The sequence below is a fragment of the Protopterus annectens genome, chromosome 2.part0 (genome assembly GCF_019279795.1).
Source record: "Protopterus annectens isolate FY-2018-M chromosome 2.part0, PAN1.0, whole genome shotgun sequence".
NCBI lineage: Eukaryota > Metazoa > Chordata > Ceratodontiformes > Protopteridae > Protopterus > Protopterus annectens.
Genome location: NC_056728.1, coordinates 988,044,678 through 988,070,620, shown reverse-complemented (window position 1 = coordinate 988,070,620; position 25,943 = coordinate 988,044,678). Strand labels below are relative to the sequence as shown.

The following is a 25,943-nucleotide window of genomic DNA, read 5'->3' as shown; positions in this document are numbered from 1 at the left end:
CATTGCCACTGTGGTCAGAAAGCCCTTCTAAGTGGCACATCTCATTACTAAGGGTTTTGCATCCAGGAAGAATGAGGTCATTGTCTCCCTCTACTCTTCCTTCATTAGGCCAATCATTGAGTACAATGCCCCATTTGGCATGTACCTCACTAAACACCTGCAACAACTGGAGAGGCCGCAAAAGTACCTCAAAGAGAGGATCCTAGGCCTTAAATATTTGTCCTATATGGACAGACTCAAAAAACTACTATTCTCTGTCTCATATCGCCTACTTAGAGGCGATCTCTGCTTGACTTACAAAGCCATGTCTGACCCAGCTCTGTTAGAAATGCTACATTTAAAGAAATCCCTCCACACCACATGCTCCAGAGACCTTAGCCTCATTACCACAATCAACAGAACATGCTGGAGGGACAGGTTCATAACCCAGAGACTGCCCATGCTATGGAATAGACTTCCCATACATGTCAAGCAGAGCACCTCACTGAGAAATCTTGCTGAGTGGATGGGAAATACAAAATTCACTCCAGGGATCACTCCAGTGGCTTTAACCAACACAAGCAGTGGGAACTAAAGTCGGGTGACATGATGCCAGGGTAATCTTATGGGCTAGGCTTGTGGCTCCATGGCCATTAATTAGCCTAGTACATACCTATGAACCTAAAAAAAGTTATAAGGACAAAAAATATACACTTACAGTTAGAGAAAAACATGCAAAAAGCTCTTAGAGATGTATCCGTGTCTGTAGCGATATGCCAGCAAACAAGATCTGAGGTGTAGGAGGTTGACTGGGGCATTCTGGGTAGAGGGAGGAGCTTGTGAGTTGAATCCAAGAGTCTTGTAAATGTGGCCAAGTTGGATCAGAGGTTGGATCCAAAACCCAATCATGGAGGAATGAATTAAAAAGGACATCAGATCAAACCACTGATTTTCATTTTTTAAGCACAAGCTCTGAGCAGTATCAATCCGTAAACAACTTTCCATTTGATCAACACCAATAAAACTATATACATTGTTATACATTAGTGTATGTCTATACAAAGCATCAGTATCATTTTTTTAGTATCTGTTTGTGTTTAAATGTTCAATTATTCTCTGTTTAAACATTGTGTCACAACTGAATGAAGAGACAGAATAGAACTGTTATATGTGTGCAGATTTGATGTCATTAACCATGTGAACTGATGGGTCCCACATTAGCAAGTCCCATAATGCTGAGACTGAATAGCTGAAAAAAACGGACTTAAAAATACCAAGTCCGAGATGGCCATTTCTTACACTATTCCCTTTTCTCTTAGATATATTGTGTTCGGAGTTGATATATATATATATAAGTTTGGGAGGGGATCTTGACCTTGAAAAAAGAGTTTAAAGGAGAAAAGCAATATTCAGAATTCACGGTTCACCTACATTTTTGAATTTTTTTCTCTTCACATGTGGTCACTCTGTGTTATAAGTGCCACTCAGGCTCTGCCACAGCTTGCTGTGTGGGAAAGGTTAGTTTGCTTTTTTATTTTTTGTACTTTGTATTACTTTACTGCCTTTTTGTATTTTGTATACTGTGATTTGTTTTCTCCACACTGTCTTTTACTTAAATTCTGCTTTTAACTGCATATTAAAACTTGAAAAGAGACCACAGCGTCAGCGTGTCTCTTGTGAGTCAGACAGAAATTAGAACGGGTCAATTAAGGAGTCGCACATAAGTTACAGCAGGTCAGTTAAGGTTAATCATCTGTGAACTGGGGGGGAGGTGGAGCTAGGAACTAAACGTTCGATTTAAGGGGTAAAATAAAACATTTCAGAGCTTTACTGGAAAGGCTCACCTAGACTCTGCCATAGCTTGCTGTGAGGGAATGGTTAGTTTGCTTTTTCTTTCTTATATTTTGCATTACTTTATTGCCTTTTTCTATCTTGTATACTGTGATTTGTTTTCTTTACATTGCGTTTTACTTGTATTCTGCTTTTAACTGCATATTAAAACTTGAAAAGAGACCACAGCTCCGTCTCTTGTAAGTCAGACGGAAATTAGAACAGATCAATTAAGGAGTCACACATAAGATAGAACAGGTCAGTTAAGGTCAATCATCTGAGAACGGAGGGGGTACAATTAGGAACTAAACCTTCTATTTAAGGGGTAAAATAAAACATTTCAGAGCTTTACTGGAAAGGATTACCCAGACTCTACCACAGCTTGCTGGGAGGGAAAGGTTAGTTTGCTTTTTATTCCTTGTACTTCATATTACTTCATTGCCTTTTTGTGTTTTGTATACTGAGATTTGTTTTCTTTACACTGTATTTTACTTGTATATTAAAACTTGAAAAGAGATCACAGCTTTGTCTCTTTTGAGTCAGACAGAAATTAGAACAGGTCAATTAAGGACTCGCACATAAGTTAGAACAGGTCAGTTAAGGTTAATCATCTGTGAAGTGAGGGGGTGGAGCTATGACAATCTTCCATTTAAAGGGTAAAATAAAACATTTCAGAGCTTTACTGGAAAGGCTCACCTAGACTCTGCCACAGCATGCTGTGAGGGAATGATTAGTTTGCTTTTCATTTCTTGTATTGTATATTGCTTTTTTTTCTATTTTGTATACTGTGAGTTTTGTTTCAATTAACAGTGAATTTTCCCCAATTTGATTGGTTAACTAATGAACTTTACAGCTTGAAGGAGGTATAAATGTAACCACTCAGTATTCAGTCCGCATCTGATGAAGTAACTGAAAACGTACTTTGTGATTTTTGGGAGGCGTTAATGTGTTTTGTTGTGTTTTTATTAAAACTGTGAACTAGAACTTCTGCGTTGAGTCTCCGTTCCATTTTGGCGGTACCTTTGGATTTTATTAGTGACTTGTGGTGCCCTGGTGAACTTTATGGTTTCTTTACACTGTACTTTACTTGTATTCTGCTTTTAACTGCATATTAAAACTTGAAAAGAGACCACATCTCTGTCTGTTGTGAACATGATGTCAGCCATACTGTCAGCTTTAGGTTTTAAATATCTGGGCGAATCATGCCTGTCAGATGAGATAGGAGGTGTAGAATCAGATCCAGAATCCAAGGTGGGTAAATTAGATGAGGCCAATAAAGGGGAACCAAATCAGTCAAGACCAGTAAAGTGCAATGAGGATGACCTTGCTCTTCAACTGGAAAGGTTTCTGCAGAAATTTGGGGATCGAGGGAGTTGTAGGACAAGCACAGAGGAAACTGAGCAACCACTCATGTAGTACAGTGTCCCTCTGCCATTCCCCCAGTGGGGGAATAGGGACAGAAGCTGCTGCATTTGTTGTTTAGGGGAGATGAAAAGAGGTCACAGAAAGGCTGGCCTCATTGGAGAAGAAGCATTTTAGACACTTTCATGTTGTGAGACCACTTGTAAAGCTGTAGGATAGACCCGTTCAATTTGTCTCCTATCACGTTGGACTTTCCCAGAATGTGTGTTGCTATCAGAAAATGGTTTGATGAGAGCACCCACTGCCACACTCTGAGGGCTTTTCGACACAATGGGTAAGACCTGGTTCCTCCTTGTTTGTTGATGGACTAAACTACTGACCTATTATCTGCCTGAATCTCAAATGTCCTGAAAGAGAAAGTGTCTTGGAAGGCCTGCAACACTAACAGCACCACTCTCATTTCCAAAACATTGATATGCATCTTGGCCTCTTTGGGGGACTGTTTTCCCCACAAAGTGCCCCGACCCAACCTGGGATGTGTCCATGGTCACTATGGGCTTGGGCTGAGGGAGAATGAAAGGACAGCCTTGTAGAGCCTGATCTGATCATATATACCACCAAAGGTATCACTTGCATGCCTGAGTGATTCTTATTTGGGCTGACGTGTTGGTACAGAGTAAACCAATGTGTTGCTAACATCCATTGAAGAATTTTCATGTGACATCTTGCTAGAGGAACTAGGACTATAGCCACTAACACTGCTCTCAAGGCTTGTTGAATCAATTGGGCTGAAATTGTGGTACTGTGAATTATTCTTCTGACTTGGAACCTGATAGTTTGTACTCTTGAGAGAGGGAAAGAAGCTGTCATTGATACCATGCTGAAATTTGTTCCTATGAGTTCCAATGTCTGAGACGGTTCTAGAGATTTGTTGTAATTTATGGTCATCCCCAGATGGCAGCAAGTCTGGAGTACCTGATGATCTGCTCTTATTAGTATATGCCTGGTTGGGGCGGTAATGCTCTAGTCATCCAAGTATGGAAAAACTCGGAATCCCTGCAGTCTCAAGTGACTGGCTACCATTGCCATGCATTCAAATACCCAAAGGCAGTGCTCTGAACTTGGTAATGACTGGCTCTCAGCTGGAAGCCTAGATACCTTCTGCATTGTCTGTTAATTTTTATGTGATAGTATGCATCCTGAAGGTCTATCGAGCACATCCAGTCATCCTTACACAAAAAGGGCAGAAAGGACTGAACTGTGACCATCCAAAACTGTGTCTGTCAAACTGATTTGCACAAGTTGCTGAAATCCAAAATCAGTCTCCAGTCCCCTGTTTTCTTTGGCATTAAAAAGAATCTTGAGGAAGTTCCGGATTCTATCTAGTCTGGTGGAACCTCTTGGATGACACTTTTTTTAGCACATTCTGTATTTCTAGTGTTGCTGCTTTCCTGACTGGGAGAAACATTAGGAAATCTGCATACAGATGGAGGTGGAAGAGAAAAGGGAATTATATAACCTATGGAAATAACCTCTGCGCCCATGTGCCTTTTGTGATATCTAGCCAGGCTCTCTGGTGCAGGGATAAACAACCCCCGTTTGCCTCCAGAGAGGGACAATCAGGCCCTCCATTCAGAAGTGCTGGTAGGGTCTGTCAGAGAAGGAATCTCTGGACCCTTGGTTCTGCGGGTCTCCTCTGCCGTGTGGGCAGTATCTTCCATTCAAGTTCCCTCCTCTGCCCCTGGGGGAACTGTCTCCATGTGGATCTTGGAAAGGACCCTGGGACTTTCTGAACCACATCTTTCAACCACCTCGTCGATTCCGAGAGAAAGTTCTTTAAAGGCTAGAAAAATGTATACCTACTGCAGAGAGGGTCTTTCTATCTTTTTCACACCTGGAGAGTGTGTCCTTTGACGTAGGGCCAAACAATCTGCCGTCAAAAGGGGCATTGATGAATGCAGACTTGAAGAGCTCCGTAAAATCACACAAGCACATCAAGCCATGCCTCCTAATGGAAATGCCTGAACCCACCACCCTTGAGGTACCCTCAGGTGCATGAGAGATAAGCCTCGTGGAAGAATTAGAAATGGATTTTAGGGTCACCAACTGCAAGGCCACAGAAGCCTGAGTTTCAACAGTAGTGGTCTCAAAAAGGGATACTGACATTTATCAAGTCCCTCTGTAGTCTGGTAAAGTGAGCCAAGTAGTTCAACAATCTGAGGGCAAAGGTCGCTCAAGCATGCACACGCTTCAAGAGTCTGCCCAAAGCCTTAGACCCCCTGTCTGCTCTGCAAATTCCTCTTGGGGGCATTGCCACAACCAAAGCATCTACAGGAACTCCCTTGCTCCAAATCTCCTGTCCTACAGGTGGTGCCAGAATCCAAGCTAGTGTTTTGGAGACTGGCTCAACTGTATCTTACTTCTTCCACTCCCGTCTAGAGATAAAGTCACTAAGCTTGTCAGTTGGTGGAGTTACCCAGAAGGCAGAAGGGCCAGACCCAAAGGCCTCCAGGAATACCGATTCCTTTGGGGAAGGGTTATAAGTAGACCAACCCCTCTTCTTAAGAATCTCAAGGATGTCTCCAAATGAGATGTCTTCGGGTGGTGATCTTGGGGACCTTTCCCCTTTATCAAAAACAGTATCTTTGGTGATAGTCTCTTGACGGGAGTCCAATAGCCTCCTCTTCCACTTCCTCTTCCGAGGGACTTCTTTGGTGGAATACTCCAGAAGTACCTTAAGACACGGCAATACCCTGCTGGGTAACCTGGAGACTTTGACCTGGCTGTCCCTGTGGCATAGAATGATGGGACTCAAGGTGCAGAGACACACAGGATCCAGAGGGAAGATCCGAGGGGGTGGGAACCATCCATCCTGCAAAAGCAGAGAACACTCTCTCTCCACCCCCTCAAAGGCAGAAAGCTCCAGGGAAAAGGAAACCAATGGAGCAGAGAAGCCATGCTTCCACTCCATCGGCTCTCCTTGCTCTGAAGGCAGACCACCCGAGGCCACTTACAGAGCATTTGCATAATATCTGAGTACTGCAAATGGATATTAAGAGCACCAAAAACAAGACAAAGCTGCTGGAGTAAAGAACAATGAATTCTGTAGCCAGAGCTCAACATAAAAATAAACAGCTTATTGACATACCTTAATGGGTTACAGATTACAAAATCTAAAAATGTGAGTGGACATTACCAGCTCAGTGGTTTGACTTAGCTGAAGATCCTACTGCATCAGAAAGAGTTCAGAGTCTAACTGCATCATCATCTGTGGCACTGGAGAAGCAACCATGGTAACTAATATTGCATTTCTCTTAAGAGTGAAATGTACATAAACAAACTCTCAGAAAGTACACCTTGAGGAAATGAATAACATCACCAATGCATAGACCATATACAATGCTGACCCTTCTTGTAAGTAAGTCACTTTCCCAAATAAATAGCATCTGAATTTAGCAGTTCAAGCACTGTCATTTCTGACACCACCTCTTTCTCTTTTTCAATTCTCCAGCGAGTGATGTTCACTTAAACATTTATGTAAGCACAGTAACTTTTAGGCTGCCACTGAAATACTTGATCTCAAAAACTAACATTATTCAAATTATACTCCAACAAAAGCCCGCAAAATTAAATGAAGTAGTCAAAAGCAAGCAATTCTTGACAGTAATCATACCTTTGGGAGCACAATATGCTGGACATTTTGGAATGCTGTAAAATCTGGCACATTACTTGATGTGGTAGCAGAAGATGTAAGCTACAAAAACAAAACAGAACACACACTTCATTAAATAACTACTACTAGGATGAAAAGAAAAGTGAAGAGACAACGTTATTAAACAATGAAAAGATCACAGTTGAGGAAAATAACTGGAGACTAAAAAAAAATAAAATTTCATCAGACAAGGACCAATTCCAAACATATACCATGGCAGTAAAGTATCAAAAAGACAAGTCACATACTCTATGGCCCTTTGAATCAGTTTTCCCCTTTTATCACACTTCTTAAGCACCTCAGCTACAGAAGAGCCAAAGGCGAATATTTGTCTAAGGGAGAATTTAAAATCTCCAATTTTAACATCATCAGGTAGATCTGTGGATGCAGCCAAAGCAAATCTCCTCAAAAGTTATCAAAAACAGGAGCCCTGGAGGAAGAATCAGCAGCATTATAAGCACACTTTAAAACATGCTTATTCACCTGAGAAACAGAGGCCACAGAACCATTTAATGAATTCTTTACATTAGAAGAACGGAGTGTCAATCATTAACACCTATGTGTTCTCATGCATAACAATAAAAACTTTAACTTACAAGCGTGGCAGTTTAAAATCCTGAAAGTTAAAGGACTAGAAGAATACATATTTCCCAACTTAATCTCCGCTTTCTTATCCTTGTCAGAACAAGGTTAGCAGCAGAAAGCTGTTTAGCAGAAAATTTGGATATATAAAATAACTACCAGATCTCCTTTAGGATTAAAAAAAACGGTACTTGCGTGTGTCTGGGTTATGCTAAGCAAAAGCAGTGAGAAAAAAAACATTCTCTAAAGCAGGCAATACAAGAGGAAGAGTTGCAACTTTAGGGATCTCTAACTAACAAATCTTTTATGCGTTTACTCTGCAACAGAAATTTAATTCAGCTCCCACTGAATAATCCCTTTCATCTTAGATAAATTGTCAGTAAAAAGAAATCTCTTCAATAGGGAAATCTGATGAGATACTTTAATCAGAATGCTGAGATTGAGAAGAAATCCCAGAAGTGCAACCATTACCATACAATGTCTGCTCTTCTAACTGAGATTTCACAAGAAGAAGAGAAGGAACTCTTTTCCTTTCCTTGGCTGAAGAAGCAGAAGACAATAAACCCCAGTAAATCTGTCCAGTCCACAGAAATAGAAACACTGCCCCTGAAAAATGACTCACACTTGCTAAGAATACTAGTACCAGCTTCAACATCCCTATCCCTCCAGTTACAAAGTACATGGATATCCTCTGGTCTTCGGTGGCAAAAATGACTCCTTACCCACACAACACATTTCACTTTAAGCCATACTCTTCCCAAAATACCACTTACTTGAAATATCCCCACCGCTTCCTCCTCCAGGAACATACACCTTACAGATAACCATGCTTATCTTACATATTTCCATCATTACCTTACTTTCTATCCTACTCCATCTCACCTCTCATTCCAAACACATATCCAAGAATCACTCACCCACCTACCCCGACCCTATACCACCTCTACCAACATATACATTAAACCTCACCTCTTTAATACCTCCAATACAGGTCTGTCCACATACATATACCTTCTGCCACCATCCTCCCCACATCTAGCAAGCAAATATACTAGACTAGTCCCTAAACATCCATACCTACTGCTATACAACAAACCACAACTTAAATTAAGTAGATACATCCACCCAAACCCTGGTCCTAATCCAACACAGCAAACATCCCATAAAGTACAGTTGTGTACACTTACCATAAATGTAGATGTTCAAATGTATTCACTATTGCAGTCATTACATTTGGGTAATCTGCTGGCAGGTTGCCCTCAGTCGGCCTGAATTCCAAAGTCTTGGGTCCTGTGTTGGTTGCTGTCTTCTCTTCCATGACGTCAGGTCGTCAGGGGTATAAAACATGCAGCTGACGCCATTTTCTTTAGTTTTTCTTGCCCCCGATGTCAGGTGCCCACAAAAAGGTAGCAAAAATATATATATATATATATATATGGAATCACTACTTAATACCGAAACTACACAATCCCGAAGCCCACAATACCAAGACTAAAATCCCTAAACTACACATTACCGACATTTTAAAATTGCGAAAGTACTACATACATACAGCACACACACAAACATATACACAGCCTCCCCCATAACCAAACAAACCACCCTACACTAAAGATAAGCAGGGGGGGTTTGCCCCCCTGCACCCCCCCATGTGGGGGGCTGTGCCTCCCACACCCCCCGACTTTAATATTACAACTCCGAGATCGCACAGACAAAAGGCAAACTCACACCCACACATTATAGCCCCTCACACACACACACACACACACACACACACACACACACACACACACACACACACACACACACACACACACACCACTAAAGCCCCTCACAAACACACTTACACACACATACTTACCTGAACCGCAACACCAGAAGCGCTAACTCGAAATCCCTAACCATCGGGATTTTGAATTTCGCGCTTCTGGTCTTTTGGTAATGTGCGATTTCAGCTACATGGTTTTGAGCTTTTGAAATTCGAGATTGCAAATGCACCACATAGGTTGTAGAAGATAGAGAAGGAAAGATAAACTCCAGAATGACAGGGGGGTGGCAGGAAGGTAACCTGGACTGCAACAGTGAATACACTCGAACATCTACATTTATGGTAAGTGCACACAACTGTACTATGTTCTTCGTGTTTCACTGTTGCAGTCATTACATTTGGGTAGAATCCTAAAGCTATGGTTGGGAGGCTGGAGCTAAACAGCATTAGGTGCGGCTATAAGGCCCAGCAGCACTGCAGTGGCAAAGCCTGCCCTGGACTTAGAGTAGAGAGGCAAATGATAATGCTTTGTAAAGGTGTGAACAGAACTCCAAGTAGCAGCCTCTAGAATGTCTTCGGTTGGTACTCCTCTGAGAAAGGCTGCTGAAGTAGCTGCAGCTCTGTTGGAATGAGACCTAATGCCCTTGGGCACAGGTTTACTATGGTGTAAGTAGCAGAAACGGATGCAGTGGCTTATCCACTTAACTGTCTGCTTTGTAATAGCCTTTCCTTCTGATCGTGCAGCATATGACACTAGTAATTGCTCAGTTTTTCTTAGAGCTTTAGTCCTGCTCAAGTAGAATCTTAGCTGCCTGTGTATGTCCAAGGAATACAGAATTCTCTTCCCATTGTTCTGCGGATTTGGATAAAAGGTTGGCAGATGAATTGTTTGGTTAATAGCCACACTGGAAACCACCTTAGGCATAAAAGTAGGATTTGTCCTCAGAGACACCCTGTCTGGGTAAAATATGACAAAAGGCTCTACAGCCATGAGGGCCTGTAGCTCTAATACTCTTCTTGCTAAAGTAATTGCTAGTAGCAGAGCTGTTTTCCATGATAAGAACTTTATATCAGCGATAGCAGCTGGTTCAAATGGATGCAGGGTGAGCTTTTCCAACACATAATTGAGGTCCCATGCAGGTAATGGTGATTTTCTAGGAGGTCTTAAATTTTTGGCTCCTCTAAGATACTGCTTTAGTAAAGGATGAGAAAAAATTGGTGGCTCTGTATTGTAATGAGCTGAAATGGCAGAGGCATGTATTTTAATTGATGATAAAGATAGGCCTTTGTCAAGCATCTTAGTTAAGTATTGTGATATCTGAGGAATATTTGGTTCTGGTGTATCAGTTCCTTGTGCTTGATTCCAAGCACAGAATCTCTTCCATTTGTCAGCATAAGATTTTCTAGTACTAGGCCTTCTGGCTTCCAAAATTACATCTATCACAGCTTTACTGAGAGGTGTTGTTTGTATAACTACATGATCAGCCATGCTGCCAGGTTCACTGTCTGTAGTTGATTGTGCAGGATCTGATTGTTTTGCTGGTACAGTAGTTGAGGTCTTTGAGGTAAGGTCCAAGCTGGGTATTGAGATAAGTTCCTTAGGATTGGGTACCAGTACTGGCGGGGCCAGTCCGGGGCAATTAGTATCATCTTTGGTTTCTCTTGTCCGACTTTTAGGAGGACCTTGGGGAGACGAGGCAGAGAAGGAAAGGCATAAACTGATAAGTTTTTCCAACTGAAGGATAGGGCATCCACTTTCCAAGCTTGTTTGTGATAAGTCCTTGTGCAGAATCTTTTTACTTGATAATTTTGAGGAGAGGCAAATAGATCTATGTCTGGGCTCCCCCATTTCTCTGTTATCATGCTGAAGACTTGTGGATTTAGTTTCCACTCATGAGGATCCATAAGGTTTCTGCTTAAATCATCTGCCAGTGTATTTTGTTTTCCTGGCAGGAATTGAGCTTGAAGATGTATTTGGTAGGTCAAAGCTGTGTCCCACAGTGCCATGGCTAATCTGCAAAGGGAGTATGAGTGTGTGCCCCCTTGCTTGTTTATATATACCACATGACTGTGGTGTTGTCCGTCTCTATCAGTAGTTGTCCTGGATGAAGTAAGTCCTTGAAGGCTGTTAGGGCATTTTGAACAGCTAGCATCTCTTTCTGGTTGATATGTAGATGCATTTGATTTGGGGTCCATATGCCCTGAATGCATTTTCCTGCCATGTGGGCCCCCCAGGCTTAATCAGATGCATCTGTTGTTAAGGTTTGGCTGGCAGGGGAGAGAGTGAAGGCCCGTCCCATGTTTTGGTGACATGCCTTTGTCCACCATAGAAACTCCTGTTGTAGGCAGGGAATGAGAGGAATATACCACATGACTGTGGTGTTGTCCGTCTCTATCAGTAGTTGTCCTGGATGAAGTAAGTCCTTGAAGGCTGTTAGGGCATTTTGAACAGCTAGCATCTCTTTCTGGTTGATATGTAGATGCATTTGATTTGGGGTCCATATGCCCTGAATGCATTTTCCTGCCATGTGGGCCCCCCAGGCTTAATCAGATGCATCTGTTGTTAAGGTTTGGCTGGCAGGGGAGAGAGTGAAGGCCCGTCCCATGTTTTGGTGACATGCCTTTGTCCACCATAGAAACTCCTGTTGTAGGCAGGGAATGAGAGGAATCATTGCTTCCAGACTATGAGAATATTGACTCCATAAACTTTTTAGGTACCATTGAAGTTTCCTCATATGCAGTCTTGCATATGGAATCAGTAGGATGCAGGATGCCATGAAGCCCAGAACCTGCAGAATTTGTCTTGCAGATAACTGGGTTTTGGTTGCCATCAGTTTGAAGTAAGTAGTCAGTTTTCTTTGTTTGTCTGGCATGAGGTAAGCCATCTGGGCAGTTGTATTCAAGCTTGCACCCAGGAATGTTATCTTTTGAGAGGGTATCAGTTGTGATTTATTTTTGTTTATTGTGTACCCTAGGTATGTTAGAAGCCTTTTCACAAATGCCAGGTGTCAAAGGAGAGTGTCCTTGTTCTCTGCTTGAATGAGACAGTCGTCCAAGTAAGGATATATTTGTATATTTTTTTGTCTGCAAAATGCAATTACTGGTGCCAGGCACTTTGCAAAGACCCTGGGCGCAGTAGATAAGCTGAAGGGCAGTGCAGAGAACTGGCAATGCATTAAGCCAGCCTTGAATCTGAGGTAACTTCTGCACGATTGTCTTATTGGGACATGCAGGTATGCCTCTTTTAGGTCTAAAGTCACCAGCCAAGCATTCTTGCCCAGCATGGGCAGAAGTTGCTGCAAAGTCAGCATTTTGAATTTTGGAATGTCCAGGTATGTGTTCAAAATTGATAAATCCAGTATTGGCCGCCAGGCCTTGTCCTTTCTGGGTACCAAGAACAGTGGAGTAAAAACCTTGTCCCTTTTCCTGTTCTGGTACTGTCTGAATGGCCCCCATATCCATGAGGGATGTAACCTGTTTCTGTGCCTCTGCCCATTGATTTTTGGCAGATCTGGCCAACCATTTGCCATTGGCAGAGTGTGGAAATGAAATCTATATCCCTGTGATACGATGTTTAGTACCCACTTGTCCTGGGTTATTAACTGCCAATTTTGAGCAAAAAGTGCTAATTTTCCCCTATGGTGCTGCCAAGAGATAAGTGCTTGGTGTAGGCAGAGGGAAGTCATTGGGATTGCTTTCTGTAGGTTTGCGATTTATCTCCTCCAGATTTGGAGGTGGAAGCGCCCCATTGCTTTGACCTGTATGAATCTTGTGCCTGGTATCTGGAACCCTTAGGGCATCTGGATTTGTCCCTTTGAGCTCTGTCTGACACAGGAAAGGACCAGTTTTTTTGTAGGCCAGTGCCTACTGAATCTTGGTGGCTGCATTTGTAAGAAGTCTTTAACAGTTTGCATAGACTTAGCTTTACCTTCCATTTTCTTTAAAACCTCTTCTGCCTTAATACCAAACAGAGAATCATGCTGTAAAGGTGCATCTAGCAATTTAGCTTTAACATGATCAGACAAATTCTGTTCCTTTAACCAGGCATGCCTCCTAATCACAGATCCAGTAAATGGGGCCCTGCAGGAAGCCTCTAAGGAATCAAAACCACATTGCAAAGTATGCTTTCCAACTTGTTCAGCTGCATGCACTAATTCCTGCAATTCTTTATTTTCTGCACATTCTGAAATCAACATAATTTTCTGTTTCAGCAATCCCATAACATGTTGTTGGTACTTAAGCATATGAAATTGACAGTTTAAGGCCCTGACTGCCAAGGTTGCAGATGTATAAACCTTTTTTCCCCATCTGTCCAGTGCCCTTGAATCTCTGTCAGAGGGGGTAGGATTTTCTGCTGTTGAGGTCTTGACTCCCTTTGGACCCTGTGAAATAGTTTCAGGATCAGCAGCAGGGTTTCTAAATAAAAATTTATGTGAGTCAGGGACCCTGTAATATCTGTCAGGCTTACCGGGAGCCGGAGGTAAGGAGTCAGGGGTCAAGCTTGACTCCGAAAACACATCATCCACAATGTCTAAAACAGGGGGAATGGCTAAAGGCCTGTGCTGAGGAAGAAGGAGGAAATCCCTGAGCCTCTTTTTTGATTCTGAGAAGTCTTGACTCTCCCAGTGAAAATGCTCCCTCAAAGTATGCAAGGTTTCTCCAAATGAATAATCCTCAGGCAGAGATGCAGATGGAATAGACTCCTCAGCATCAAAATCCTCATAGGGAGGTATATATAATTCCTGATCAGAAGAGGAATCAGAAGAAATAGAAACCTGATCTGAAGATTCATAATCAGTGTCTTGCCTAGGCTTCTTATCAGGAGGGGGATGGGTACTTATGATCAAGGTAATAAGGTCTTCAGACATTTTGATCATCTGTTTTTTAGGCATAGAGGCCTGTGCATGTGGCTCATACGTTGTTTTTTTAGTTTTAGAAGTTGCTTTTGTCTTTGGTTTTGCAGCTTTCGTCAGTTTGATATACAAATGTTGAGGTCTGAATACACCCTCAGAAGCCAGTGCCTGCTCAGCGGCACCGGACCCATCGGAGGGAGATATATCCGTCAGTCCAATACCTTGAGCATCTTGCGGCATGCCGGACTCCACATGGGTGTCGGTAGAGGCCTGCTACTCGAAGGTAGCGGGTATCAGGGGCTGCGAAAGCGCCTCATTGAGTACCGGTGAACTGGCGACTGGCTTAGGAGAAGCTTCGCCGTCGGCTTTGGATCTCAACTGCCTTTCTCTGTCCTTTTCTTTGCGTTTTTTATGTACTCCGGTAGTTGGATTAGTATCCGACGACATTTCTGGGTAGTTAAATCTGTTTCCAAAATACTTTGATGCAAAAATATACCAACGCTTAATAGTGCATTGGTTAAATCTAGCACAAAACCGACAGCTAGGCATGTTGTGATCAGGGCCTAGGCAAGGAATACAGTATAAATGGAAATCCTTATGAGGTATTTGCTTTCCTCAAGTAATACAATTATTAACTTTTTCTGACATCAGTAAAAAGCAAGAAAAAGGTTTCCCCAACGTGGTACTTAGCTTTAGTGAAGACTTCAGTTCTGAATCTCAAACTCCAATATTTCAGTAGTCGGCCGACTGGCACTTGCGAAATGCTTTTGCTTCGGGCACCGTGCGGCAAGAAAGACAAAAGAAAATGGCGTCAGCTGCACGTTTTATACCCCTGATGACCTGACGTCATGGAAGAGAAGACAGCAACTGACGCAGGACCCAAGACTTTGGAATTCAGGCTGACTGAGGGCAACCTGCCAGCAGATTACCCAAATGTAATGACTGCAACAGTGAAACACAAAGAACATCTCTAACTCCACTCAGCCCCAGCCCTATTACCTTCCTACGACATACCATCCCCCAGCATTCTAATCATCAATATGAATCTTCAGAAGCCTTCTCAGTAAAACACATGAATTCTAATCTTCCCTCTCCCTTTACACCTCTAACAAAGCAATTTTAACAGAAACCTGGCTAAAACCCCACAAAAATGACAATGAAATCCTACCTATGGTTACAGTATCCACAGGCTAGACAGAACAAAGAAATGCAATGAAGGCATAGCTATACTATATAAAGATACACCCAAACTCAAAAGAATTCAATCAACCCCCCATAGGCCTTAATAACACTGAAATACTAACCTATCACCTTGAAATCAACCCAAAAAGCAAAATCATAATCTCAGTCTACATCCCTCCTGGAAACAACCCTTCCACTATCGAAGACTTGCGCTCTTGGTCTTCGTCCACATTTAACAAGGAGACCATAATACTGGGAGACTAAAACGGACTGGGCTTATGTGCTCATCAGATAGCCCCACTAATCTCATAAACCTCTACGGTCTCACCCAAGTCACAAAAACTCTAACCAGGATGGATAAACATAGCAGCAGGCAGTCTGTTCTAGACTGGACCGTGACCAACAAGCCTTCACTAGTCTATCACTCAGGATATCTCCCAGACAGCCTAAGTGATCATTTACCTACCTATCTACTTAGACACTGGGCCAACCCCCCATAAACAAATCCAAAAGACAAAAAACTTCTCACCAAGTACATTTAAATCACTACTGCAACAATGTGACTGGTCCCCATTATCTCACCTCCACCTTAACCCTACTGTACAATATTTTAACACAAAATTCATTGAAATTCTAAACACTCTTGCTGCCCTTAGAAAGGTCAGAGTAAAATCCAGCTATTCTCCATGGCTATCTAAAGAAACCAAACAATTACTCAAGCAGAGAGACAAGGCTTGGACCCAGTACCACAGCAACAAAAAACAAAGCTCTTTTGAAATCGATCACCACTTAAGAAACAAATCCAAAAACAGAACAAAAATAACAAAAAATATAACACCAGAATTCAGCAAACACACCATAATAATCCCCAAAAATTCTGTAGCAGCAACAAACAACTTCTCCACCCTAATAAATCTTTAACTCCAACCCCTCACTATAACACTAAAGACAGCCTAGCTACAGTTTAATTCTTTCTTCACTAACTCCATTCTCTCTGTTAAAAAGGAACAATAATGCTCCCCTATCAGTTCCAACTCTAATAGAATCTACTGTGAATTCTTTCTCCCTGAAGCCCATCCAAACAAGTACCATAAGAAAACTACTAAATAAACTTAACCCCACAACCCTCACAATAGAACAGCTACCCAACACATATCTCAAGCTAGCAGCTGATGCTATCACTTACCCCGTCTCACTATTGATCAACCAATCAATCAGAGAGCAGTACATCCCTAAACTCTGGAAAACTTCCTATGTCATTCCTCTACACAAAGGTGCTACCTCAACAGAATTCTCTGACTATCAGCCAATAGCCATTCTTTCACCACTGTCAAAATCCCAGAAAAATGTATACATTCCCAGCTCGTAGACTATCTTACCTGTAATAATCTAATAAACAACAGTCAGCACCAATTTCGGCCCAGGCATATTAGAACACTGCCCTATTAAGCTTCTCAAACACGGTAAACCATCTAAAAAATGAAGGCTTACAAGTGGCCTCCATCTTCTTAAATATGTCCAAGGCATTCGACACAGTACCCTATCAAAAGCTCCTTAATGAGCTATCATCATTAACTCTATCCCAATCAACCCTCTCCTTGTTTCACAATTACCGCACTGTCCGGCAACAAGCCGTGAACTGGCAGAATGACCTCTCCTTAAACCTACCAGTCACAGTTGGTGTTCCTCAAGGATCAATCTTAGTTCTATTCTCTTGACAATCTTTACTAACAAACTCCACACTGCAACCGACCTGGCAACCATAATTCAATACGAGGATGATTCTACCCTAATCTGTGCTGCTCGTTCTCTGCCAAAACTACTAGAAAAAAACAAAAATCCTTCTCAGCCATAGAATCTTATTTTTCCAGCCACCATCTAATGTTAAATCCCAACAAACCAAATTAATTGTCTTCTCCAACAAAAAGTCCAACAACCAAAAACACCCTTTCTCATCTGCTTAGCCAACAAAGCCAAAATAGAACCCATGTCAGACACCAAGCTATTAGGTGTCACCACTGATAGCAGCTTGAGATTTGTCAAACATGTTGTACTAGTCATTAAAAAGACCCACATCAAACTTGGCTCACTCTACAGAGCCAAGCCATTCCTAACCAGCTCTACCACACAAGCCATTGCAAGAACCCACCTTCTTTCCAACTTGCTATATGCCTTTCCAATTTTTACTAACCTCAAAAAAACTGACCTAGCCAGACTAGAGGCCTGTTACCACAAAATAACCATATTCGCCACATATTCATCATATAGATACCAGCATTACATTGCGCTTCACCTACTAAACTGGCTAGAATTACCCAACCTCCTAACCCTCAACCAAATTATTACTGCCCATACCATCATAACTAAACCGGACAACTGCACAGCTCTCCACAATCTCATCCAACCCTACTCTAACAACAGAATTGTCAGATCTATTGACAAATCCCTATTAAAGGTTACTACAGCTAATAATAGCTTTGGTGATTTTCTTTACTTCAATCATATCTCCAAAGCATGGAATTCCATCTCCCAGCATATCCTTAAGACTACCAGCCCGGCCAAACTTAAACAACTCCTCAAAACTCATCTAGCCAACAACTGATTCTGCTCTTGTACCTCCCCTGGCTAAACTAAAGCTACAGCTGTCATCCACCTCACTTTTTCTCCATCACATTTAACAAGAATTTCTTTCTTTACTCTATCCCTTAACATCTGACTCTCCCTCCTACACTCACCTCCCTACCTCTTCCTCCTCCCCACCTTCTGCCTCACTACTGAGATTTTCCTTTCAACTTTTCTCTACTTTCAGCATATTCTCCACACTCTAAGTTTGCCTTCCTCTGTTAAACAAACCCTGCTATTCTCACGTTTGCAAAATCCATAAGCTTGAATGTTAGACGTATAGAATTAGTCCAACATTACCTGTAAATTGACATTACTGATCATTATTGTATAGTATTCTGTTTTTGCTACACTGTACAGTTTTGTACTATTGACTGTGTATTTGTATGTTCAAGCTTTTTCCCTGGGCCTCCACTGAAAAATAGAAGTTATGTTCTTACCATAACGTTCCATGTTAGTTGTCTTCTTCTCGCCTTCTTTCTTGCTGGATGGGTTCGGAGCCGACCTCGGCCCGACTGCCACTCTAAAAGCTCGAGAGTTGGTTCCACCGGCTCGAGGCTCCCCTTATATCCCACAATGCTAGGCGGTATTACCTCAGATCTCGTTTGTAAGCTTTGCCCAGCCTAAAATAACTCCAGAACCACTGGAAAAGGGAAAAACCCACCTCTATAAAAGGAAGGGAAGAAGGTGACCTGAAAACCTGATGCAGGAATATATGCACAGTATAGCATATACCTATATACAATAGAGGTGGTAGAAAGAGAGGTCACAATCAAACTCCTCTAGGTCTGTCCAGGCTAGGGGGAAGGAGGGTGGGACGCAAGAAAGAAGGCGAGAAGAAGACAACTAACATGGAACGTTATGGTAAGAACATAACTTCTATATGTTAAGTTGTCCATCTCGCCTTCATTCTTGCTGGATGGGACCGCGTCCCTAGCACCTTGTCCCGGGTGGCCTATCGGAACAGACTCTTGAGAACAGTGGAACCAAAGTTAGCTCTATATCTAGAAGCTAAATCCAACTTATAATGAGAAATGAAAGTGTGAGGAGTAGCCCAAGTAGCCGCTGCACAAATGGTGTCAATAGGCAGCCTGTCTTGGAAGGCTATAGAAGTAGCCAAAGCTCTGGTGGAGTGGGCTTTAGGTTTGTTAGGCAGCTTTTGGTGTCTAATTTCATAAGCAAAGGAAATCAGAGATGTTAGCCATCTGGAGAGTGATACCTTCGAAACTGAAAGTCCCTTTCTGCCTTCTGCATAACAGACAAACAACTGGTCAGTTTTCCTGATCTGTTTGGTTCTGTCCAAATAGTACCTTAACTGACGATGAACATCTAGCCAATGCAATTTTTGTTCAGACCTGTTAGAATAGTTAGGAAAAAACACAGGGAGGTCAATGCTTTGATTTAGGTTAGACGCAGAGGCTACTTTAGGTAAAAAGGATGGATTGGTTCGTAAGGACACCCTATCTTTATGAAACAATAGATAAGGTGGTTGACTGCTAAGTGCATGAAGTTCTGAGACCCTTCTAGCTGAAGTAATGGCTACCAGAAAGAGAGTCTTCCAGGATAGCAATTTCAATGAACAGGAAGCTGCAGGTTCGAAAGGGGGAAGAATCAAAGATGTGAGAACTAAATTAAGGTCCCAAGAAGGAGGAGGATTTCTTATAGGGGGTCTGAGAAGAAAAACTCCTTTCAAAAAAGCTTTGCAAAGCTTGTGAGACATGATGGCAGAATCTGAAATGCCCACATGAAAGTTAGAAATAGCTGCCAATTGAACTTTAAGAGTAGAAGGAGATAAACCTGCATGGAAGAGTTCAGCTAGAAAATCTAGGATTATTTGGATGGAAGTAGTGAAAGGATCTATGTCCCTTCCTTGAGCCCAATAGGCGAAACGTTTCCACTTACTAAGATAAATCTTCCGAGTGGAAGATTTATGGGAAGCTATCAAAATATCTCGAACAGAGTGAGATATTTGAGGAAGCCTGGCTAAGGTTGGAATTGGAGGAACCAAGCAGTGAGGTTCAGAGAGGGGAGGGAGCGATGTAACTGACCCGATTGATGGATCAAAAGATCTGGAACTAGGTCCAGATGCCAAGGTTGCTCCAACAGAAATTGATGTAGAAAGGGGAACCAAATCTGTCGAGGCCAGTAAGGAGCAATGAGGATCAATGAGGCCTTCTGAGCGATAGCTTTCTGTATCACTTGAGAGATTAGTGGGAAGGGAGGAAATGCATACAGAAGTCCCCGGGGCCAAGCTTGGACTAGAGCGTCTCTGCTGGGCTGGCCTGGTAACGGGAATAGGGTGAAATAATCTCTGCACTTACTGTTTTGGGGAGTAGCAAAAAGGTTGCAGCAAGGCTGACCCCACTTGAGAAAAATTTTCTCCAGAATTGAATCTTTCAGAGACCACTCGTGAGGCATGAGAATAGCTCTGCTCAACTTGTCCGCGATCAGATTGGACTTCCCGGGGATGTGCGTTGCTATCAGAAACCGCTGAGAAGAAATCGCCCATTGCCACAGTCTGAGTGCTTCTCGACATAGGGGATAGGACCTGGTTCCACCTTGTTTGTTGGTATACCACACTACAGACATATTGTCCATCTGGATTGCTATCGTTCCCAAGGGAAGAGAGTCTTGAAGGGCTTGCAACGCTAAAAGCACTGCTCTCATCTCTAGAACATTTATATGCAAGTGGCATTCGTCTGGTTGCCATATGCCCTGGACTGTTCTGCCCTGATAATGCCCCCCCCACCCGATCAGGGAGGCGTCCGTTGTCAGAGTAGCAACCGGAGGGGAAGGAACAAAGGGTCTTCCCAGAAAGAGCTGAGGGGAAGAAATCCACCAAAGATGATGATTCTTGCATGCTTGCGTAATCATAATGGTGTGGGACATTGGAAGTTGCTGGTACGACCATTGTGTGAAGAGCATCCATTGAAGGATTCTCATGTGGAATCTGGCTAATAGAAGTAGAGGGATAGCAGCCGCCATAATCCCCAGTACTTTCAGAACTAATCTGGCTTTGACTCTGTTACTGTGGAAGAGAAGGGAGACCAGTTTGCGTATGTCTGCTATTCTTTGGTCTGTTAGTCTCGCAGACATGTTGACTGTGTCTAGATTTGCGCCTATGAAGGTAATAGCATGACAAGGCGACAAAACAGACTTTTCGCAATTTATTGAGATGCCTAACTTTTGACAAATGCGAAAGGTGTAGTCTCTGGCCATTAGAAGAAGATGCTTGGTAGGAGCTGTGAGGAGCCAGTCGTCCAAATATGGAAACACCTGGAATCCTTGACGTCTCAGGTGAGAAGCTACCACTGCCATGCATTTGGTAAACACCCGGGGGGCAGTGGTGAGACCAAAGGGCAGGGCTCTGAATTGAAAGTGACTGGTTCCCAGCCGGAAGCGGAGGAATCTCCTGGAGCGCCTGTTCATTTTTATATGATAGTACGCATCCTGGAGGTCTATAGAGCACATCCAGTTTTCCTTTCCCAATAGGGGTAGGATGGATTGTAGCGTGACCATCCGAAATCTTGTTTCCTTGACCGACTTGTTCAAGATACTGAGATCCAAAATGGGTCTACAGTCCCCTGTTTTCTTTGGAACCAAAAAGAATTTGGAGTAGATTCCGGATCCTTGCTGGTCTGCTGGCACTGGCTGAATGGCTCTTTTTGCAAGCAACTTTGAAATTTCCAACGCTGCTTGATCCCTTTGAGCGGGTGGAACATCTGGAAGGGATTTTTTTGATTGATTTGGAATACGAAAGAACGGAATGGAATAGCCTTCGGAAATGATGGACTGTACCCACTTGTCTTGAGTTAGGGATCGCCAGGCTTCTGGGTACAGTGACAATCTTCCCCTGACTGCCTCCGAAGGTGGACAGTCGGGCAACTCCTCAGGGATGCTGGAAGGGCTTATCGGAAAAAGTTTCTCGATTGCCCTGGTTCTGCGGACCCCCCCCTGCCTCTAGGGCGACATCTACCATTATTGTTCCCCCCTGTGCCTCTGGAGGGGAACCGACTCTGTGCGTCAGGCAAAGTCCCTTGAGATTGTTTGCGGAACCACATTTTCCCACTTTTCTGGCCTTTGGGGTAAGGCCTAGAAGGAGTAGAAAAACGGACTCTGACGGCAGAAAGAGTTTTGCCATCCGTCTCGCACCTCGTCAAGGTTTCTTTCACTTGAGGACCAAAGAGAGATGATCCATCAAACGGGGAATTAGTGAAAGACATTTTAAAGGGGTCCGCGAAATTGCATAGCCGCATCCAGGCATGCCGGCGTAAGGCAACACCTGTCCCTGCAGCTCTGCTCGCTCCATCAGCCGCATATGAAAGGAGGCGCATGGAGGAGTTAGCTATAGAGTTTAGGGTAGCCAGCTGAGCGTTCATCTTGTCCTGAAAACTCGCAGCTGTAGGATCCTTCAACATCTCACTCGCTTCCTTAATCAAATCTCTTTGAAGACGAGTGAAATGGCATAGGTAGTTCAGCGAACACATAGCAAAGGTCGCTGACGAAAACATCCGCTTCCCGTACCTGTCCATAGACCTAGATTCCTTGTTAGGAGGATGGACAGGCACCGAAGGATCAGCTAGTTCCTTCTTAGTGGCAGCAGCTACCACCATAGCATCCACAGAAACTCCCTTGGTCAGAAATTGCTTATCTGCTGGTGCTGTGATAAACTTTGAAGGTCTCCTGGGGGTGGGGTCCACTGAGTCAGGAGCCGTCCAAGCCTTTTTTGCTACCACCTGCATGAGGGGGTCAAAGGGGGGGACACCCAGGAGGCGGAAGGGCGAGAGCCAAACGCCTCAAGATACACAGATTCATCCTCCGACGGGTTAAGGGCTGGCCAATTTCCCCTCTGTTTCAGGATCTCTAGAATGTCTGCAAAGGAGACATCTTCAGAAGGGGAACGGGGGGAACCCTCGGAATCCTCTAAATCTGTGTCAGAGGTGACAGACTCAGGTGAGTCTATGTGCTTCCTCTTACACTTTCTCTTCCTAGGGGGCTCCCCTGCCAATTCAGGAGAGGCCTCGGAAGAGGATGAGATCCCCACAGGGGATTCTTGAGGAGCTGGCTCTCTGCGGTCCGGGATGAGGGAGTGAGTAGACATAACCTGAGGCACCGAAGAGGGAGGGGCGGATGGAGCCGACTGTGGAGTTGAACCAGGTTCCAACACACTCCGCATGACCTCGAACGCACCCCTGTCAGGCAGAGCCAGAGGTCCCCGCTCCGAAAAGCTGAGAACCCTTCTCGGCACCGACAGTGATGGCTCGAGGCGATGTCGGAGCCGAACTCACCAGCCGGCACCGAGAGGGAGAGCGGGTCGGACAAGGGTCCGATGCCACTCACCCCCTCGGAGCCGACGAGGGAAGTCCGGCGCCGAGATTCTTCAAAGGAAGAAATCAGAGCCGACGACGGAACCGAAGACAATTGTATCGGTTCCGACGCTACCACAGTCTCGGTTCCGACACGCCCCGGCTCCGAGCTCAAAGGAGTCGGAGGAGGAACATTTTGAGGGATAGGGTCAAGCATCGACTGATGAGTCGGGCTCTGAAGCATTTGGGCCAGTGCCTCGGACTTAAGAAGTCGACTCACTACCCTCTGAAGATCATGATCCGAAAGCCTCGATGATCTAGAGGAGTGAGATCTATGGCTCCGTTCAGACAGCAAGGGAGATGCTGGAGCCGAATGAACGGAGCCAAGGGACGGTGACCTAGACCTCTTTCTAGATGTCGGATCCGATGGTCTGATCGGAGCCGACCCAGGAATTTCCAATGCCTCGGCTCCAACCGGAGCCGAGGGAACCACAGAAGCTGCAGTCTGAGACTCATCGGCTCCAGCTGGAGCCGATGTAGCAGTAGGTTTCGAAGCCTTAGGCCTCGACTCAGAAGCTGGAGTCGAGGACCTAGAAGCCTTACAGGGTTTGCCCGAAGTAGCAGTAGGGGAACCCTCAGGCTTAAGCAAACCTCTTAAAATGAGTTTGTTTTTTCTTTCCTGCAGGACTTTAGGGCTGAAGCCATGGCATACAGCACAAGAGTCTTGCAGGTGTAAAGGTCCCAGGCAGTATACACAAAAAGTGTGACCGTCTGTCAGAGACATTTTCTGACAGCACGAGTCACACTTCTTAAAGCCTGAGACCTTTGACTCCTTAGACATTTTTAAAGAAAGTGTAACCACACACACACACAAACACACCGATTACACTTTACACAAGGTTAACTAAGGGAAATTAGTTCTTTTTTAGATCCCTAAAAAAAACACATACACTCCACTAAGGGGATGGAAGGGCCCGAAGGCCTGAGGGAAGAACTAATAAGTTCTTGTGGAAAAAAGGGTGGATAAACAGGGAGGAAAGGGTCAAAATCCACTAAGTTAAGGGAAATAGCTATAATAGACTAAATTAAAGGGGTTTAAATTCACTATAGATAAATCTATAATAACTGACCTGAAGCCGGTAGAAACCAAACACCTCGATCGCTGTAGCGGCAAACGAGATCTGGGGTAATACCGCCTAGCATTGTGGGATATAAGGGGAGCCTCGAGCCGGTGGAACCAACTCTCGAGCTTTTAGAGTGGCCGAGTCGGAGCCGAGGTCGGCTCCGAACCCATCCAGCAAGAATGAAGGCGAGATGGACAACTTAACATTGAGCTATTAGCCCAGTCGGACTTCCTGGTAAACAAATCTTAAATAAATAAAATAAAAATAAAAATAAAGCTCCTTGACAGCTGCAACTCACGGAGGTCACCCAAAGCTTTGTGAAGCTGTTCATTTGCAGGGGGTAAGATCCATATAGCTTAGGTTATTGCAACAGTGATCGGCGACTGAACATCTGAAAGAAATGGTAAGGACAAGTGACAGTAAGAAAAATGTAGTACAGAGAGGTAATCTTAAAAACATCTTAATGTCTTGAGTTTCAAGAATCTGAGCACTTCCAAATTTTTATTTTAAAATTTGCATTGTCGGACTTTGTGTATAAAGAGTGTGACATAAACCGTACCATAACTAATACCTCCTAAATTCTTAGTGTAAGAATTCTTAACAAAGCTAAAAATAATGGTGAGACAAAGGCCCAAAATCATGGACAGATTTTAAAATATTGCTCTTACATACTTAGAAAATTGATAGAATAACAGGTTTTACATTAGCGTGCATTTTCTGAAGGTGACTTCAGTCCTCAATGATGTGTCAGAAAACCACAAAATTTAGGAGGAAAACCCCCAAAATATCAGGGAAAAATCTGGACATTCTGCAAACCTCTGGTCAGCTGAGAGGTACTTCGTAACTTCAGAGGTTCCTACACTGAAATCAAGACAAGACAACCCCAAACAAGAGCACCATCTTGACAAAGTCCAGGATTTCTTGTTGCATCTAATCCAGACACTGTATTCCTGAAAATGCTAATGGAGAAACAAATACATGCACAGAAGCTGTACTGAGAGGGGAACCAAACACAGGGTAATGGCAAAGGATAAGTATCTACTACAAAACACATTTTTGAAGATTAGCTGATATATGCTAAATACAAATCTCTTAAATCTCATCCTGTAGGCCATCTACAGTAGTTAACTGTAAGTAGTAGTATTCTGGTTAGTAACAAGAGAATGGAGCTGAAGGAAAACATAAACGTAAGTCCTATGAAGGCCAAGTCAGAAAGTATCAAGAAAGCAAAGTAGACCCAACTCCATGAACTACAAAGCAATAATCCTTAGTAAAAGTATATACAGATAACAAAATTACTGCAGCACAAATGTCTCCACCAGCCACATTCCAGAAACAGACTATGGGAGCCGCCACAGCTTATATGGAGCTGGAGTTTCTTTTGATAGCATTTTCCAGTTTCCCTTCTTGATGGTAAATGACAACACAGGTAGCATCCGCTAAGGTAAAGCATGTCCCTCATTACATGGAGCACAAAGACAAACTGGTCAATCTTCTTGAACTCATGCACCCTTCTCAGGCTTGTTTCTCTCCTGGATTGTGCCAAAAGAAAGAAAGCAATACGGTGAATGTAAAAATGAAGAATGTTCTAACACCACTTCTGGGAGGAACTGCTAGCTAGTT

General features: G+C 43.4%; 1 protein-coding gene across 8 annotated transcripts in view; it reads right to left on the bottom strand.

Moving 5' to 3' along the window:
- The window catches only part of MPDZ (multiple PDZ domain crumbs cell polarity complex component), a 3,829,210-nt gene that overhangs the window by 702,894 nt on the left and 3,100,373 nt on the right, over positions 1-25,943 (bottom strand). For all 8 annotated transcript variants that reach the window (XM_044061234.1, XM_044061239.1, XM_044061240.1 and 5 more), the window contains one exon: positions 6,845-6,925. In XM_044061234.1, the coding sequence (XP_043917169.1) occupies positions 6,845-6,925 (81 nt within the window). The remainder of the gene's footprint in view (positions 1-6,844; positions 6,926-25,943) is intronic.